Source organism: Tupaia chinensis, unplaced genomic scaffold, assembly GCF_000334495.1.
Source record: "Tupaia chinensis unplaced genomic scaffold, TupChi_1.0 Scaffold000140_1, whole genome shotgun sequence".
Classification (NCBI taxonomy): Eukaryota; Metazoa; Chordata; class Mammalia; order Scandentia; family Tupaiidae; genus Tupaia; species Tupaia belangeri.
Genome location: NW_006159610.1, coordinates 3,509,353 through 3,529,609, shown reverse-complemented (window position 1 = coordinate 3,529,609; position 20,257 = coordinate 3,509,353). Strand labels below are relative to the sequence as shown.

Here is a 20,257-nt window from a genome sequence, read left to right as displayed (position 1 = left end):
GGGGGTGGGGATGATTGCTCACTTTCTGTCTCTCTCTCTCTGTCTTTCTGGCGAGTGCACACACTCTATAGCAAAAAAAAACCTCTCCAAACAAAACAAACAAACAAACAAAAAACAAATTAAAAATATTTGTATTTCGAAGAACAGCATCAAAGAATGTAAAAGACAGTTCATGGAAAGGGATAAAATATTTACAAATCAGGACCAGCAGATGGCATACCAGTAACATCACTGGACTCCCACAAGGACAAACCTGGTTTGAGTCCCAGATCCAATGGCCTGATAATCACACTGGGTAGGTGTACATGTGTGCCCAAGATCCCAGAAAGAGAATGGGGGAGAAGGGATTGCGGTGTGGCCATTCCCCCAGGGGGTGATTTCTCACTTTCCCTCTCACTGTCTCTAAGGTAAAAACTCCTTAAAAATTTTGTTTTTACAAATCATGTATCTATTATGGGACTTCTATCCACAATATATAAAAACTCTTACAACTGAATAACAAAAATAAAAAATTTGTAAATGGGCTAAGAACTTTTTTTTTTTAAGAGGTTTTTCACTATAGGGCGCGTGCGCTCGCCAGACAGACAGAGAGAGACATAGAGACAGAAAGCGAGAAATCACCCCCCAGGGGGGATGGTCACGCCACAATCCCTTCTCCTCCATTCTCCTCTCGGGATCTTGGGCACGCACGCACACGCACCCGGCGTGAGTTTTAAGCCACCGGGTCCGGGACGCGAACCACTGTCGACTACGTGGGAGTCCAGCGACATAGCCATTACGCTAACTGCTGGTTCCCAATGGGCTAAGAATTTGAAAATGTTTCTTCAAAGATGATAAACATGGCCAAAAAGCACATTAAAAGATGATCAACATCATTAGTCATTGAGGAAATGCAATCAAAACCACAATGTACCATGTCACACCCACTAAGATGGCTTTAATAAAAAAAGAAAAACCAGTGTTGATGGAAATGTGGCAAAATTGGAACTTTCAAACAATGCTAGTGGGAATGTAAAATGATGCAGCCATTCTGGAAAACAGTCTAGTAGTTCTTCAAACAGTTGAGTATAGTTACCATATGCTAATTCCACTTTAGAGTATAGAGTATATATATCCAAGAGAATTGAAAACATGTACTCGCCTAAAAAATTTGTACACAAATATCTCTAGTAAGATAACGAAACAACCCAAATATCCTTTAACTGATGAAATCACTGACAAAATGATCTAGTAATGTGATATTATTCAGCCATAAAAAGGAGTGAAGTACTGATTCATGCAGTAACATGGATGAACCCTAAAAACATTATGCTTTGTGAAAAGCAGTCAGAATAGATCACGTATGATCTTCCATTCCATGGATTCCATCAGATTCCATTTATGGGAAGTATCCAGAGTAGACAAATCTATAGAGACACAAAATAAATTGGTAGCTGGTCAGGGCTTGGGGGAAGAAGTAAATGACAAGTGAACGCTACAGGGTAAGAAGTTTCTTTTTGAGATAATGAGACATTTGATATAAAATTAGACAGTGGTGGAGGCCAGGCCCATCCTGAGATGGATACTGAACTTGAGCTCTGAAATATTGCTTCCCTTGACCAAAAGTTAAGATTTTCTGCTGAGACATTTTCCTCCAGATTCATTTCTAGGGGCTTCTTCTCACTAAGTGTCTAGATAGGTCCAAGTGAACAGGATCCAAACATCGAATACTATTAGGGTCAGAATATTCCTCTATTCCCATGGAATCAAAGAGTGAAAACAGAAGAGAGATTACAGATCACCTCCTTCTGCACGCCTCTGAATGCATGCTTAAATTCAATCTGGGATGCTCAGATTGAACTTCAAGAATTAGGAAGAGAGAACCAGCAGTTAGCGTAATGGCTATGCGGCTGGACTCCCACGTAGTCAACCGCGATTCGCGTCCCGGACCCGGTGGCTTAAAACTCACGCTGGGCACATGTGCGTGCGTGCCCACCAAGAGGAGAATGGAGGAGAAGGGACTGCGGCGTCTCACTTTCTGTCTCTATGTCTCTCTCTGTCTGTCTGGCGAGTGCACGCACCCTATAGTGAAAACCTCTCCAAAAAAAGAAAAAAGAAAGGAATTAGGAAGAAACACACAATCTATCAGATGACTAGAAATTACCGCAGGGTCACAAGAAATATGGGAAAGCAAGAAAATACATCTCCTTCTAGGGAAAAGAATAATTCCTCTTTATCCTCAGATAGTATAATGAAACTCATGGAAATGTCTGATAAAGAATTTAGAATATTCATAGTGACAAAGCTAACAGAGATGGAAGAGAAGAGAAACAATAAACTGCAGAAGAGGCAGGAGAAAGGAGCTGACGAGTTCCAGGAGATGAGGAAATTCTTGCAAGATCTAAAAGAGGAAATATACACTATAAAAAAGAATCAAATGGACCTGTTAGAGATGAAAGCTATAATACAGGAAGTCAAAATCTCCCTTGAAAGTATTAAAAACAGATTAGATCACACAAAAAAATTGAATCTCAGATGTAGAAGATAGAATCGCTGGCCTAGAAAAATCCACCTCGAAGACTGAGAAAATTGCCCAAAAAATGAGAATAATGTATGAGAAATACTAGATACCATCAAACATCCAAACATCCAGATAATTGGTATCCCAGAAGGCAGAGACTCATAAGGGCATTGATAATCATGAAATCCTGCAAGAAAACTTCAAACCTAGAGAGGCATTCAAAGATCCAGACCCAAAAGATACAAAGGACCCCAAATAGAATCAACCCCAGAAGATCTTCTCCAAGACATATATATCATAGCCAGATTGACCAAAACCACAAACACAAGATACTAAGATCGACAAGAGTGAAATGTCAAGTTACCTACAAAGGATATCCCATCAGGCTAACAGGGACCACTCAACAGAAACAATGTGAGAGAGGAAAGAATGGGAAAATATATTCAAAGTGTTAAGGGAAAAGCAATTTCAACCAAGAATACTGTACCCAACAAGATTATCCTTCATATGCAAAGAAAAGTCTAGAATATTCTCAGATAAACAAAATCTGAAAGAATTTACCAACACCAGACCAGATCTAGAAGTTCTCAAGGGAGTGCTATACTAGGAAAATTAAATACAGACACATAGAAATAAGAGTTCACAACTAGGAAATGGCCAACTTAATCATAGGGACAAGTCTGGAGTTGAACAGGGACAAGTCTGGAGTTGAATATTATATACCAGAATTTAATCGGGAAGATCGAACCACAAGAGAAGATAAAGTACATGAGACTGAACTGGTGAAATAGTATTTTATGACTTTTGAATAAAACATTGCTGATTTTCTTCTAGGCTTTGTTTTCCAGTTTTAAGGATTTTTGTCCTGTTTTGAGCTGCTGAAAGGTTCATGTACCTACTACTTGAACAGAATACTAACCTGTTTCCTGGCTTTAAGTTTTAGGCAAAGTTCCTTAGTATTTTGTTGATAAATCTGCTTCTCTTGAAATAAAAAAAAAAATACATTTTAAAAAATTAGACAGTGGTGAGAGCTGTACATCCTGTTAACATATTAAAAACCACTAGGAACCAACAGTTAGCGTAATGGCTATGTCGCTGGACTCCCATGTAGTTGACCGCGATTCGCATCCCGGACCCGGTGGCTTAAAACCCACGCCGGGCGCATGTGCGTGGCGTGCCCAAGATCCTGAGAGGAGAATGGAGAAGGGATTGTGGCGTGACCATCCCCCCTGGGGGGTGATTTCTCGCTTTCTGTCTCTATGTCTCTCTCTGGCGAGCGCACGTGCCCTATAGCGAAAATCTGTCAGAAAAAAAAAAAAAAACACAAAACACTGAACCATGGGCCAACAGGTGGTGTGGTTAAGGGTGCTGGACTCTCACATGGCTGACCACGGTTAGGCCCACACTGGTGGTTTGCTTTCTCATTTTCTTATTCTCTTTCTCTGTCTCTCTCTCTCTCTATGCCCCTTTCTGGTTGGATTAAAATAAATAAAGATAAATAAAATAAGTCCTTAAAAACAAAAAACAACACAACAACAACAAAAAAACACTGAACCATACACTTTAAATGGGTGAACTGTATGGTATGTAATTTTTTTTGGGGGGGAGGGGGCAGAGATTCTTGCTATAGGGTGCGTGTGCTCACCAGAAAGACAAGAGAGAGACAGAGAGACAGAAAGTGAGATATCACCCCAAAGGGGGGATGGCCATGCTGCAATCCCTTCTCCTCCATTCTCCTCTTAGGATCTTAGGCACGCACTCTCACGCACCCAGCGTGAGTTTAAGCCACCAGGTATGGGACTCGAACTATGGCCGACTACATGGGAGTCCAGCGACATAGCCATTATACCACCTGCTGGTCCCATGGTATGTAAATTTTATCTATTATAGAAGCTATTAAAAAATAAAGATTTGGTAAAATAGTGTCGCCTATACAAGATAAAACTGAGGAAGTCGAAAACAACCTACAACTTCCAGATTGGTCACATGTTTAAAAAGAATAGAAATGGGGATTCCGGGGTGGCATGATTGTTAAGGGTGCTGGACTCCCACATGGCCAACTGAGATTTGTGTCCTGGGCCTGGAGGCTTACTTACTTTCTCTCTCTCTCTCTCACTCTCATTCTGCCCCTCCCTGGTCAAATTAAAATAAATAAATAAATAAAGATAAATAAAATAATTCTTCAAAAAATGGAAAAGTCAGAAGAGAAAATGCAAGGACTGCTCAAAAAAATGACTAGCTCTGTATATGAGGGCTCCACAGAAAATATTTTCAAGTGACTATTTTATATACGGATACACATGAGCACATTAATCACACTATTTTATTTATTAACATTAAAAATCACTGAGTCTTAAAAAGAATTAAGCCAACTCCAAGGTAATCTGACTTCCCTCATTATTTATTCAACAATTTTTCAAAACTCAAAGTTATGTGTCCAGCTCCATGACACCATGATCCAAATCCAGTTGGCCTGAAATACTCCAGGCATGGACACAAATGTTCAAGATCCAACAGACTAGAAGACTGGAGGAAAGAGATTGGGGTTTGATCAGACCCTATGGAGGTACTCCAAGCTCTCTGTCACTTGTGTACGAGCATACTCTATTACAAATATAGACAAAAAGCAACAACTTTTTTTTAAAGTGTGTGTGTGATCAGCTAATAAAAGCTACAATTTTTACCTGGGGGATGGCTTCTGCCACTAACACAAAGTGGCTGACAATAACCCTAAGTATCTAACAAATCATAACTATGATTCATCAAATTACATTTTCAAAAACAACACACCCAAACCCAATTTGTGATATAGAATCTGAATCATTTTACTTACTGACAGGGATTTTAAAAAATCTAAAAATAATCTAATTTCATTTAGCAAATATAGCTTTAAAAAAAAAAGCATACCTAAAATATTTATAGTCTGAGGTGAGAAAATCTACACATTGACAAGAAATCCAAAGGTACACCTGAGCTAACATTAATAAAAGATATGCTGAGGCTCAGCTATGGTGGCACCGGAGGTAGCACACCACTATGCAATGCTGGAGCCTTATGGGTGACCTGGGGTTTGGATTCCAGGTTGACCTGAATGTATGCTCATGATCCTGGCAGGCTAGAAGACTGAGGGAGGGGATCATGATGTGATGAGACCCAGTTAAGGGTGTCTCCTTCTATCCCCTGACCTCCGAAAAAAAGAGAAGGAAAAAAATTGGGGCCAAATAGTAGTACAGAGGTAAAAATGAAATTCTGCAAGGCTGACCCACATGGAAAGGTGCCAGGTTTGCATCCACAGAACTCTCTGAATATCTTGTTCACATGCATGCATGCAATCTGGGACTGGATGAGGCTGTAGATTGTGGTATCAAGACCCTGTTACAGGTACTGGCTCTCCCTCTCTCTGAATCTCCTTTACTCAAGGAAGTAATAAATAGAAGCAATTTTTAAAATTTAAACATAGAGGGACCAGCAGTTAGTGTAATGGCTATGTCGTTGGACTCCCATATAGTCAACCGTGGTTCAAGTCCCGGACCCGTGACTCAAACTCATGCTGGACACATGTGCGTGCGTGCTCAAGATCCCAAGAGGAGAATGGAGGAGAAGGGACTGTAGCATGGCCATCCCCCCTGGGGGGTGATTTCTAGCTTTCTGTCTCTCTGTCTCTTCCTGGCGGGTGCACGCACCCTATACCTCTCCCCCCAAAAAATTTAAACATAAATAGGGCCAGCCAGTGATGTTATGGTTAAGGCAGCTGGATCCCACATGGCTGACTGTGTGGTTCAAGTCCAGAACACAGTGACTTAAACACACCAGGCATGTGTGCCCCAAATCTTAAATTAAAATAAATAAATAAAATACAGGGCTGACCCCACAGCACAGTTATTAGCTGCTGCATAGAGGAAGCTGCTTCTCCATGGCTGACCAGGGTCTGAGTCCTGGAGCTATCAGCTTGAAAAACATGTCACGTATGTACATGAACACCCAGGAACCTGATGGGATGGCAAACTGGAGGAAAAAGGACTGTGGTGTGACCAGGTCCGTTGGGGCAGGGGGTGGGTGCTTCCTTCCCCTCTCTCTCAGGTATATGCACCCCTTGACATAAAAAAAAAAAAAAAAAAAAAAACTTTTTTAAGAAATTTTGTTTAAATGATAGTCTCAGAGAAGGAATCAGAAGACCTATCCATTCCAAAAAGGTAGCGAAAAGATTGACCCTTTTCTTCAATTAGTTTTTAAATTTGATATGAAGAACATTACCAATTGTATTTCATAATTGCTTCAAGTAATAATAAAACCCATATTGCATACAATAAAAATTTGCTGAGGATATAACATATCCATCCCTTCTGCTACCACTCAGAAAAGCATATTATTAAGAAGAATAAGCTAGGTTTTACACTCAGTAATTTTTCTTAAAGAATGAAGAAAGAAAAAAAAAAAGTAAAGCCGTTAATTCTTTAATTGAGCTAGAAAATTAAAAAGGGACACTCATGAAAAAGTCAGCCAGTAACACTCTGGAAAAAGGTATACCAAGTAGAACTGGTTTGCTGGTTCTCAATAGCTTATTCAAATATTTAAATATCTTATGATTAGTAGTAATCAAGCAAAAAAAGAAGACCTAACCTAAATAAACTAAATCAACTACAAAGTATTGACTATGACTTTGTAGGCCTCTAGACTAATCATATGCTTGGGAAATGCAAATGTAAGATAGGGAGTGGAATTTATGATCACCTTTTAATCACCAGAGGCACGGGGCATTGGCTACAGAGGAACAGAACGTGAAAACAGGGGATGGGGGAGGGGTCGGGGGCAGGTGTCACATCACAATTTCCTCTCCTGTATTTCTCCATTGTGTTAGTATTTTGGGCATGCACACACATGCACCCAGCATGTTTTTCAAGCCAACATGGCCAGGATTCAAACCATAGACAGCCAAGTGGAATCTGGTTCCCTTAATTAACTAGGCCACAAGGCCAGCCCTCATGGATTTTATGATCCACTCTTGAAAGTCAAGACTAAACACATGAAGGCACAATGATGCAGCAAGCACATCACTTAATGAACAATGATCTCAACAAGCCACATCATTTAAGTACTTTGTATTATAAATTTATGAATATAATATATAATAACATTTCTTTTTTTAGAGAGATTTTCACTATTGGGCCGTGCCCATGCCAGAGAGACAGAAAGATAGAAATCTCTCTTCCCCCCCACCACCAGGAGGGATGGCCACATTGCAATCCCTTCTCCTCTATTCTCCTGTCGGGATCTTGGGCATGCATGCACAAACGCCTGGCTTGAGGTTTAAGCTGGGTCTGGGACTTGAATGGCAGTCAACTATGTGGGAGTCCAGCATAACTATTATGCCATCTGCTTGTCCCAAATATAATGTATAATAATATATCAAAGAAGGAAAATCATATAATCACCAGATGGGTAAAAGGCATGAAAAAATTCAATAGCCAATTACAATTAAAATGCTTAAGCTAGAAATAAGGGATTTTCCTTAACCTGTTAAAAATATCACCAACACAACAAACATCATACTAAAACTTGAAAAGCATTTTGACTGAAAGTAGAAACAAAATTATGATAGAATGTCTATTCTCATTACTTCTACTAGAAATCCTAGCTTATATGTCTAAAGGAAGGAAGGATGGCCAAGTACAGAAGCATATGCCTCTAGCTCCAGCTATGTGGGAGGCTAAGACAGGAGTGTCATGAGTTCAAGTAAAAGCCTGGGCAACCTAGAGATACTGCCTTGGGCGGGGAGAAGGAGGAAAGGTACACAAGTAATAAAAACTGGGAAAGATAACAAAAGCGTTAGGCCTCCCTTGGCACAGTGGGTAAGTCCTGTGCACAGGGAGCCAGATCCCACATGGTCAAACAAGGTCTGAATTCTGGCCCTGATAGCCAGAAAAACATGTTGGGCCCATGTGTGTGTATGCCCCAAATCCTGATGGGATGCAGCATTGGGAGAAAAAGGGACTGGACTGTGACCACACCCTGTTGAGCGGTGTTTTCTCTTTCTTTCTCTCTTTCTGGCAAGTGGGGGGAAAACACAAAACTCAGTATTTGCCTTCACTGGGTAAGTGATTGCCTTCATAATATGGCCTTCACCTATTTACTTCCAAGCGAATCTACAACTACTGGAGCTAAAATATTGGCAATGTAGTTGGATAAAAAGATCAATATACCAAAATTATTAGCATTTATTTCTATCGGCAAAAATTTGAAAATGGAATTTTAAAAACACTCCAATAACACAAAATTTAAAAATATCCAGAAATATAACATACAAGGTGAAAAGATTGATAAATCATTGATGAAAGACATGTAAGACCTAAATAAATCAGTAGGATCATAATTCGAGACACCTCGTGGATGTCCCAAACCACAGATAGTACTGAAACCCATATATAATGTTTTTCCTATATACACATGATAAAGTTTTATTTATAAATCAGGCACAGTAAGAGATTAACAATAACTAGTAATAAAATAGAACAATTACAGCAATATACTGTAATAAGTTATGTGAATGTGGTTTCTCTCAACATACCTTATTGTACTGCACTGAATTAACCTATTTTTGCATGGCAGTTGACTACAGATAACTAAAACTGCAAAAAGTAAAACTGTGGAGAAGAAAACTATGGATACAAGGGGACTATTACAGTGTGAAGACATTCACAGAGGAATTAATTTCAGGAGCTTCAGTTATCAGGAAGGCCTCATGGAAAAAGGTAGGAGTTGGATCATGAAGAGTCGCTGGAAAGACAAACAGGATAAAGGGAAACCATGAGGGAAGCTATGAACACAAAAAGGTCTGCAGTGTGGTTAGGGATCAGTAAGATTAGTTACTCAATCTATTGAGTTGTTGGAGAAGTTGTGATGCATTTTTGCATAGAAAAACATGTCATGACTTTTCCGACAACCCAGTGAAACAGGATTTATATCGAGGGATAGATTAGCAAACCTTGAAAACTGAGTAAAACTAGTTATGACTAGTTTTACTAGGGCCAACTGACAGTTTCTGAGCATGTGAGTAAGGCTATTGATCCTGGAGGATTCTTCTGGCAGCAGCAAGAGAGAAGAACCAAAGGAGGCAAGGGAAAGGACAGAGAACCTGCTTTGGAAAAGTGTCTCATGTAGGTCAGAATCGCTCTGTAACATCGAGGAGTAGAACCACATAAGACAGTGAGCAAAATGAACGAAGTTACCACAGGAAATAGCGAGTCTGCTGTAACTGAAGTGAGCAGGACATAAACCAGATGCTCCTCATAGAAGCAGAGACTTAAGCATCACCAGCATGTTAGCTGGACTAAAGAACCTAAACTGATCCTTTCAATTCAAAACCAGCTAGTGTTGCTAGTCTGAGGGTGGAGTAAAGACTACTTTGTGAGGGGCCAGCAGGTGGCATGATGGTTGGGGCACTAGACTCTCACATGGCCAACTGTGGTGGTTCAAGTTACAGACCAGGTGGCTTGTTTTTTCACATTCACACTCACACACATGCACACACACACACACACTCGTCCCTGGGTCAAATTAAAACATAATATTAAATAAATATCCTTTAAAAAAAAAAAAAGACTGCTCTTTGAAGCTGGCAGTAGGAATATACAGAGATCTTTTCCCAAGGTAACAAACACCTAATGGCTTAAAACGTTAACTAGCATTTACTGAATGCTTACTATGGGCAAGGTAGCATTCCAACTTTTTTTCTATTAGTTAACTCACGTCTTTACTATTTCTATTACTGCCAAGGTTACGTTGGGGAATCTAAGGCACAAAATACTTAATTTACCAAAATTATATGGCAAGTAAATATCACATGTGTCAGGCACATAACAGGTAAATGGCATGGATACTGAAGGAGAGAAATAAATCACAAATTATGTCAACATTTCAAATTAAGAGATCCAGGTAGTTTTGGATGTGCTGGAAAACAGGTGAAGGGCATCTGCATTACATATTCCCTAAGGGTTGGTTTCGAGACTAGAGCAAAGATTGAGACTTGAACAACACACAGTAACCAAGAGCAGGAAAAAAAAACATACAGCAAAAACCAGGAGAGATTAGATAGAGCAGCTTCCCTACTGCTGTGCCAAGATATAACCCCTTGGCCCTTGGACCAGCTAGTGCGCCCAGACCTGTCACCCTCACTCTGTGTGGTTCTTCCAAAAATAATAGTCCTGGTGTGTTATAATGTGAAAGAGCGTTGAAAAATACTGAGATAAGGAATCCAAAAGCCTAGGGAGGAGATATTAAAGATACGATGACTTAGGACCAGCGGTTAGCGTAATGGCTATGTCGCTTAATTCCCATGTAGTCGACCATGGTTCCAGTCCCAAACCCGGTGGCTTAAACTCACGCCGGGTGCGTGAGCATGCGTGCCCAAGATCCCGAGAGGAGAATGGAGAAGGGATTGTGGTGTGGCCATCCCCCCTGGAGGGGTGATTTCTCACTTTCTGTCTCTTGTCTTTCTAGTGAGCACACGTGCCCTATAGCAAAAACCTCTCAAAAAAAAAAAAAAAAAAAAAAAAAGATACGATGACTTAAGAGTCCCACCTGCTGAGCTAGCCTGGTGGTTGAGGAAGCCAGACCCAATATGGCTAACTGTACAGTTCAAGTCACGGACTCAGTAGTATGACAGGCTTGAGAAACATGCCAGGCACGTGTGTGCGCGTACCTAAAGTCCTGACAGGGCAGAAAAATGGAGGAAAAGGGATTGCCACATTGAGGGTGCTTTATCCCTCTGTCTCTGTCCAGCCAGTGCCAAAGAAAGAGGGAATATAAAAAAGCAGAAGGAAAACACAGAAGGAAACATAATTTAATAATCTAGTTGAATTAGGTACCAGCATGGGGCATGGTGGTTAAGGCACTGGACACTCCCATATGGCCAACCATAATTCCAGTCCCAGACTTAGTGGCTTGCTTTCTCGCTTACTCTCTCACACGCGCGTGCTCTCTTGCTCACTTTCTCTCCCCCTCTCCCTCTCTCTGGTCAAATGAAAATATATGAATAAATAAAATTAAATAAGTAATTCTTTAAAAAATAATAATAATATAGCTGAATTAATGAAATAGAAAAAAATAAGTACTAAGTGCTGCTGGTTTTAAGAGGTGAGAAAAGCAATAAAGGACAAAAGTAACAGAGCCACCAGCAGCACGCACAAAGCCACCAGCTAGGCTTGCCTTGGAAAGCTTCCTAAAGTAACTGCAGTGAAACTGTTCTGTAATTTAGGAGAGTGCTATAAAAGGAAGGGGAAAAGAGGCAGTGGGCTTACAGAAACAAGTTGTTGAATCAGGGATGGCAGGCAAGTATTTTAATCGAAGGAATGAACGATGAAGGGGATGCATAAGCAGCAGAATCGAGTGCCGTGGTTTCCAAATGGTGTCCCATGGAACGACTGTAGGAAACTTCCTGGAGGGTTCCAAGTTGGGAGATGACAGGCCACATGCTTAACTTATGACTGCTGCTATCACTTCCAAACCTTTCCCATCACGTACCTTCTGAGGGAGCTAACCTCCATTTCTAGAGGAAACTAAACTGGAGTTCAACTGACACATAAAGGAAAAAACGGAACAATATCTAAATCTTTATTGCAGGTCCTACTGTTTTTAAGTACTTTAATATATTAACTTATGTTCAATCCTCACAATGAAACCTTGAAGTGAGTTCCAATTTTTCAAATATGGAAACTAAAGCACAGAAAATGTAAATAACCTGCCCAGTTCCCCCAGCTTCAAAACAATGGAGACAGAGTTCACATCCAACAGTCTAATCCTGGAGTTTAGAATTTTAAGCACTAAGACATAATGGCTACCGTTTTACGGATGAAATGACGGAAAGCAAAAAGCCTTGCTAAGGTTCCAAGATGGAGTGAATCATCTGACAAAAGATTGATGTGAAAAGTAATGCTACTACCTGCTTCTCTCAACCAGGGCATGACATCAGTGTTCCCTTTTCTGAGCTAGGAGTTTAACGAATGACTTCATCATTAAACTGCATCAATCTCTGCTGAAAATTCTGAATTCTCCTATCAGAATCCATGCTTACACAGCAGATGTTTACTCCAAAAACAAGTCCATTCTGCAGCACTAAGAAAGTTCATTGTAACTGAGATGTCCTCCCAGTTTATTGATGTGTAACAGCTTCATCAGGAAGCTCAGTAGCAGCCTCTTAGGCTTGGACGCTGATAGGCTTTTAACCAAATGTTTCTTCCTAGTAAATGACGGTAATCAGACCTAACTCCTAAACACCTAGTTAGGACACCGGAGAAACACCCAGAGGCAGAGAGGCAACCCTGAGAAGGCAGGACCCTGACAGCTGAGCTGGTTATATCAAGGATACTCTCTCTTGGCTAATTGGATTTAACAATGATCATCTTCGGAAAGGGCAGAAGGGACACTCTTTTGTGTTTTAATCACTTTCATAAAGAATACAGCATCTGGGAAATCATCTTATTTCTAGAGCACCAAAATCTCCACTGACCACCTAAAAGATACTAGGAATACCTGCCTATGATTAGCATTAGAGAAGAAAGCATCAAGTTTTGGACACAGTAACTTGGAAGAAAAACTTTCAATTGGGACAACGATGGGTGATCTGTTCTGGAAACTTCACTAAGCAATTTGAAAAACACTGAGTTTTGCCAGAAAATTCGTTTTTAACTCGAAAAAGGAGCCGTGAATAATCTGCTTACTCATGGTGATACTCATTTTCACCGGGGGAGAAAAAAAAAAGAGGATTTCGGAAAAACTAGTTGTATACCAGTGTCTGACTCACTCCTCGAAGTCTGAAAAGTGTAGGTCTGAGGGTTCCCTGAGCCTCTAACTCGAGGGGCGGCTTCCGAGGTTTACTCCGGGCCCTCCGTTTCAAAACCGCCAACCGGGAGGTGTGTAGTCGGGGACGGGGACGGGCCCGGTGTCTGCGACGGGGAGGGGGCGCAGAAGGGGACCCTGAGCCCCGCGGCGGCCCACGGAGCTGCCCCCGGGACACTGCACGGTGGCACGGGGCGCCGCACACGAGCCGCCAGGAAAACGTCCGCGCCTTCTCACACCTCCAGGTTTCGGGATGGCGGGGCGGAGGCGCGAAGAAAAAACCACAGGCCACCCGACAGCGGGTGACCAGGCGCGGGCGTCTCGGGACGCCGGGACCCACGCCCAGGCCGGCTTGCTGGGTTCCAGCGCCCCTGGGAAGATCCCGGGGCTGCGGCCCCACTCCTGGGAAGCTCCACTCACCAGGAACTGGAGCATGATGTCGGCGAGGAGGGCGCGAAGGCTGGCTGCAGCTCCGCGGGCCGGTGGGAGCCTGCCTCCCCTGGCGCGAGGGGCGGAACCCGCCGTCCGCTTCCGGGTCACGCCCCGCCCCACTCCCATGCCTCTCCCGCGCCCGGAAACGGCCCACAGCGCCACCTGGCGGACCGCCCGGCTCACTGCCTGGACGGGCGGAGCGGCGAGGAACAAGGACCAAGCCTGGCTGGGCAGCAGTGAGCCTCCTCCGGCTTCTGTAAAGCCAGGGCCCGGGCCAGGGACTCGATTATTCCCAGCACAACCCGGCATAGGGCTGCGTGACCGGAAGGACGAGAGGAAGCAGGGTCCCATCCCTAGGTGCGCAGCGGGACCGCCTGGAGCTCTGGCCACATGAGCCCACGCGGACTCTGAGGACAGCGAGGAGGGTATTTTGTGAAGCTCCACTGTGCGCTGTGCAACCCGAGTTGACCCATCACAGAGATTATGTGTGTTGTAGTCAGGATAGAGGCCTGGAGTCTGGCACAGCGGAGTCCAAGTCGTCATGACCTTGCCCCGCCTAGAGAAAGACTCTTAACCCTCAACGCAGGATTTGTGTTTCTAGTTCTCCAACCCAGAGAAGCCCCTTCCTTGTCATGTGTCTCACCCAAGGAGACATGTGTGACAGTCACCCTTGCAGCACCATTTGCGAAATACTGCACAGCGTACAAGTCTGCCAATGTTTAAATTAGGGTATTCGTATGATGGCATGTTGTAACTATTGTACTACTCAGTAATAAGTGACCATGAGGAATAATCGGAAACATAATGTTGAGTGAAAAAAGTAACTTGCAAATTGTTCTACGCAGTATGACTCATATATAAAGATTAACAATCTGCAAAACAATACTATTTAATGCCTGTGAGCACACATATATGTACTGGATGTATAAAATAAGGGAGGGGCCATCGGGTGGCATAGTGGTTGAGGTGCTGGATTCTCACATGGACAACAGCAGTTCAATTCCCAGAGAGTGGGCTTGAAACTCATGGGGGGAGAGCGGTACATGTACATGGGTGCCCAATATCCTCTGAGAAGAACGGAGAATGGATTGCAGGTGCCCCCTCCCCTTGAGGGGATGCTTTCTTGCTTTCTGTATCTCTGTCTCTGTCTCTGGACCACATGTGCCTGATAGCAAAAATCACTTAAAAAAATGGGAAAGATCAACAATGAGTTCTTGACCATGAGTGATCTATGGAAAGGAGGATCTATGGTTAGGAGTGGGACCAGGAAGTTCACAGAAACCTCAACTGTATGAATCAATTTCTTTAAAAAAAAAAAAAAATCAGGTTCAGAGGGCAGGCAGGGGGTGTGTTGGTAATACAACTGGATTCACATGGGGGAGGCTGGCAGCTTGCTTTCTCACTTTCCCCTTCTCTCACTCTCTTTGGTCAAATTTAAAAAAAAAAAATCAAATTAAAAGTTTTTTTAAATAAAAAAAGATATAGCGGCTCATTTGACTCACCATTCTGGTGAGTGGAAAGTCTAAAGGCATCACAAAATGACAGAGGGCAGAACCTTAAACAGTGTTCCTGTAAGTTTTCTACCTGTTCTGGTCTCCTTCTCCTCTTGCATATCTACCAGAACTCAATCACACCCCTCAGGCCCCCACCCTGCCCTAATAATAGTACCACATTCAAGGCCCCACCTGGGACACCATGAAAAGACACTTTTTCACTTGATATCTTTATAATACAACCAAGTCCTCACGCATAAATTGCAGGGGGACATCCAACCGTAGCAACACCTGCCTGTGGCGGGGGCCAGCAGAGGCAGGTAGAAGATCGAGAACTATGTTGAAGTACTTGTTTCTCTAGCTCTTGCTCCTGGAAGAAATAAGTGCACTTTTAAAAATAAAGGAAGGACAATACCATAGTCTGGTGGTTAAGAGAAGTCCGATTCCACATGGCTGACTGTGCGCTTTGAATCCTTGCCCCAACGACTTGAAAAACTACTGCTACTTCCCATAGCCTGGAGAAATGGAGAAGGGATTGTGGCATGACCACAAAAAAAGTACTCCCTTGCAGGGGTACCACTGCCCTCTCTCTCCCTGGTGACTCCTAGTAACAGAACGACAACAACAACAAAAAGTTATTCAAATAGAAAGGAAAAAGACCTGGAACGAATGAGTGATTTGAAGATTTGATAAACAGGTATATAGCATGAAGGTAGAGTGGATATCTGTTTATAATACTAATTATATTAACTGTATGATTAGCTGTACAGAGTATTTAAAATAAAAAAATATTTTAATTGAAATGAATAATGAGAGCAACAGTTGCAAGGTTTTTAGAAACCAAGATATTCAGTCTCCTACCATCCCACAGATTACTGTTAGAATGTTGCAAACAGCCATCCTTCACAGTGGAGATGTGTGTGGATCACAAGCTCCACCCACCAAAGGACCAAGGTTAAGGGGACAAAGTAGCATGTACCTCCTAAAATGATATGCTCAGGGCACAATAACACCCATGGAGTTGTTTCACTCTGGCCGAAAACCTTAACCTGCAGCTCATCAAAAGAAAATAAGTGGTGGTAGCTTTTTCAAAACAGCTGAAAAATATCAATGTTATGGAATACCCCTAGATTACCAAAAAAGATAGAGAATTTAGAATAAAGGCGACTAAATGTAATGTGGGATTTTTGATTGAATCCTGAGTCTACCAAAAAAAATAATTCTGAAGTCCATTTTTAAGATAATTGGAAAATTTGCATAGGGATGAAATATTTGAAAATTTTATTGTCAAATGACTTGAGCATGATAATGAATTGTATTGTAGTTAAGAAGGAAAATATCCCTGTTCTTACTTTTTCAAGAATTTAGATAAAGCGCCACGATGTTTACAACTTAAGGAAGAAAACCAGTATATTCATACACACCTACACCAACAGAAAGGAAGGATCAGGCACGGTGCATGAGCTAAGACGGTGCTACTTGTGGGCTGAGGCCACACAGCAGGCCCTGGTTTGATTCTCAGCCCACCGTAAAGAAGGCTGGTACAGCTGTGTGCACCTGTAGCCCTGACAGAGACAGGAGGATCACAACATAGAGAGACCCTGTCAGAAGGCTCACATTAAAAAAAAAAGAGAAAGAAAAATATGTGCCAACTGCTGACAACTGGTGGATCTAGGTAAAAGGTACGTGGGCTTTTCTTCCAACTCTAAAAAACTCACGATTTCTCAAAGCCAGTTGGGAAAACAATAGACAAATATTTAGAAAAGACTAGATGATGTAGTAACAGCTTTTATAACTCATATAAAGTTCAGACAATTTTTCTATTACCAGTTTATCAGAGCGACAGAAATGACTAGAAAGAGAGTATATTACCTCTTTGATTTTCTAATCCTACCAAATTAACTCAGTTAAAAAAAATTCCTTCATGTATCTAGTGTACCCCTTAAATGGTAAAAGGTTTTAAAACAAAATACTAAGTCCTGGTTTTAGCCCCTTGGCTTGGCTTTGCTGCACCTACCGCCCTCTCTCTGCACTCCAGGTAAGAGAAAGCCGATCCAGGCCTAGGGTTGTTGGCCAGTCCGCTCTGAGTGACACACACAGCACTCTCTCTGGTCAGTAGCACAGTCCTGCCACTCCTTCCCACACACTTTCAAGGCCCAACTTCTGATGCACTGCCTGTTGTACTTTTGGAAGACACGATGACAAAACAATGATGGTTAGTAAATCAGTTTCAAGGCCAGCAGACGGCATAGTGGTTACATTGCTGGACTCCCACATGGCTGACTGCGGTTTGAGCCCCAAACTCATCATCTTTTTTCTTTTCTTTTTTTTTTTTTTTGAAAGGTTTTTGCTATAGGGCACATGCGCTCACCAGATAGAGACATAGAGACAGAAAGCGAGAAATCACTCCCCCAGGGGGGATGGCCACACCGCAATCCCTTCCCCTCCATTCTCCTCTCGGGAGCTTGGGCATGCACGCACACATGCCCGGCATGAGTTTACGCCACCGGGTCCGGGACTCAAACCGTGGTAGACTACATGGGAGTCAAGCGACATAGCCATTACACTAACTGCTAGACCCAGCATCTTGAAAGTCACGCTGGGCACACATACCCAAGATCCCAGGAGAATGGAGGAGAAGGGATTGCAGCATGACCATTCCTACTGGGAGGCGAATTCTCATTTTCTCTCTCACTGTCTCTGTCTCTCTGGTGAGCACATGCAACTATGGCAAAAACCTCTAAAATATTTTTAAATAAAGTCAATTCTAAACTTAGCTAATGGTCCTCCATGGTGGAGGGCTTCACACTTGAGAGATTTATAAAATGTTTTTTTCTGTGCCCCAAGCCAGCTGCTGATTATTTCTGGGTCCATGTCTGGTGTTCAGGGTAATAAAGGTTGCCTGACCAGTGGAGTAACAGGCATTCTGAGCTACGCTTGGATCATTATTTATTCATTTAAGCCCCACTAAGACTTCTGTTTACTGGGGCCGGCAGAGGGTATAGTGGTTAAGGACGCTGGACTCCCACATGGCCAACCACAGTTCAAGTCCCAAACCTGGTGGCTTGCTTTCTCACTTTCCCTCTCTCTCTCTCACCATCACTCTCTGGTCGAATTAAAATAAATAAAATTCAATAAAATAATCCTTAAAAAAATATTTCTGTTTATTAACGGAACACTTCCCAGATGAAGCCTAATGTTTAGAACTAGTGGACAGCAAGTTACTGTAGACCTTTGAACAGCGGTGTTTGGGGCACCAACATCCCTCGCCACCCTCACACAAAAATCTACGTAGAACTTTGACTTCTCCAAAATTTAACTACTAATAGCCTACTGTTGCAAAGGAAGCTTACATGACATATAAACTAATACACATCTTGTACATGTATTATTAATATATACTCTTACGATTAAGCTAAAGAAATGTTAAGAAAATAATAAAAGAAATACATTTGTAGTATTTATTGAAAAACATCCACATCTGGGACCAGCAGATGGCGTAATGGTTATGTCACTGGACTCTTACATTGTCAACCGTGGTTCGAGTCCCAAACCTGGTGGCTTAACTCACGCCAGGTGCGTGTGCATGCGTGCCCAAGATCCTAAGAGGAGAATGGAGAAGAGATTTTGGCGTGGCCATCCCCACGGGGGGGGTGGGGTGACTTCTCACTTTCTGTCTCTCTCTTTCTGGCAGGTGTACAAGCCCTATAGCAAAAACCTAACTTAAAAAAAAAAAAAAAAGAAAAATATCCACATCTAAGTAGACCTGTACAGTTCAAAGCCATGTTTTACAAGGGTCAATTGCTATTTAAAAATATAATAGCAAATCCTTTTTTAAAAAAATGCATAAAAGTCATAGGAATTTTATCATGTAAGAGTTCCTTTTTTAAAGTGATACTATAGGTAAGTATTTTCTACTACTCACGGGAGTCAAGACTCTCCCTTCTCAGCAGTCTGTCCTATGCATCGGGCTGAAATAACTGCGACGAATAGGAAAAATGTGCTTTCAGATGATGTCGCTACTTATCATTGCCCACATCCTCCACCGTAACAACAAAACAACAATCGTATAGTCCCTTGAACATAAATACGACTGGGCGAATAACAGTGGTGATTATGTATGGAACTGTGTTGCCTAGTGGTGGCCATCATATTCATTATATGAGAAAAATAAGCAGATGATCAATTTGGGAAATTTCACAATCATTTCCAAAGACTAAATGTAATGATTACATTGCCACCTTATATGCACAGAAAAAAAAAAAAAAAAGGGCAAGAGATATGTAATTTTCAGAAAAAGACTGAGTTTTTCAGATATTTCTGAAATATGTTTTTGCTGTACTGAGTTCACTGTTCTAAGATTATGGCTATTGTTTATTATCTACTGTACTCCATGGCATAACCTTGAATATCATGGAAGTATAATGTAGGTGTAAGGGATGGAAAAAAGTTAGGATTTTCAGGCTATGACTTTAACTTAGCATTCAGAACATCACTTGGAAAACCTCCACTGTGGAGGGTTTATGGCAGGGTCTGTCCATAGGAAGTGCATAGTGTGGAAAAAAAAAAAAAAAAAACTATGCACGCATTTAAAAATCACTTATACCAAAATAAACTCTAAGACCAGCCTCTGTGGCACAGTTGGAAGTCTACCAGATGGTCCAGTTAGAAGTCACATGCTGATCCTGTTTGAATTCTTAGCCCCAAAACAGGCCGGGGTATGCGCACAAGCAGACACTGGTGGGCCGGGGCACCGGAGGACTGCGGTGTGACCAAGCCCTGCGGAGGGTGCTGTGTTCCCCTCCGCCCACTCTCGTGTGTGCACGCACTCCGTCATGATTAAAATATGACAAACTTGTATGTTAATTCCATTTTTTCATTCATGTTTTGAAGCCCCCTCCTACTTCAGATTCCCAATAATGTTAATCATTTTCTAGATAAAGTTTCAAGACTGACCATGTTTTTGTTTTTTTTTTTTTTTTACAAAAGTATTTATTTA

The 20,257-nt window shown here is 41.9% G+C and overlaps 1 protein-coding gene across 1 annotated transcript in view; it reads right to left on the bottom strand.

Moving 5' to 3' along the window:
• Positions 1–14,323, bottom strand: part of STMP1 (short transmembrane mitochondrial protein 1) — a 19,044-nt gene extending 4,721 nt beyond the window's left edge. The window contains exon 1 of the mRNA XM_006145013.3: positions 13,754–14,323. Within this exon, the coding sequence (XP_006145075.1) occupies positions 13,754–14,308 (555 nt within the window). The 5' untranslated portion in view covers positions 14,309–14,323. The remainder of the gene's footprint in view (positions 1–13,753) is intronic.
• Positions 14,324–20,257: the final 5,934 nt, after the last annotated feature.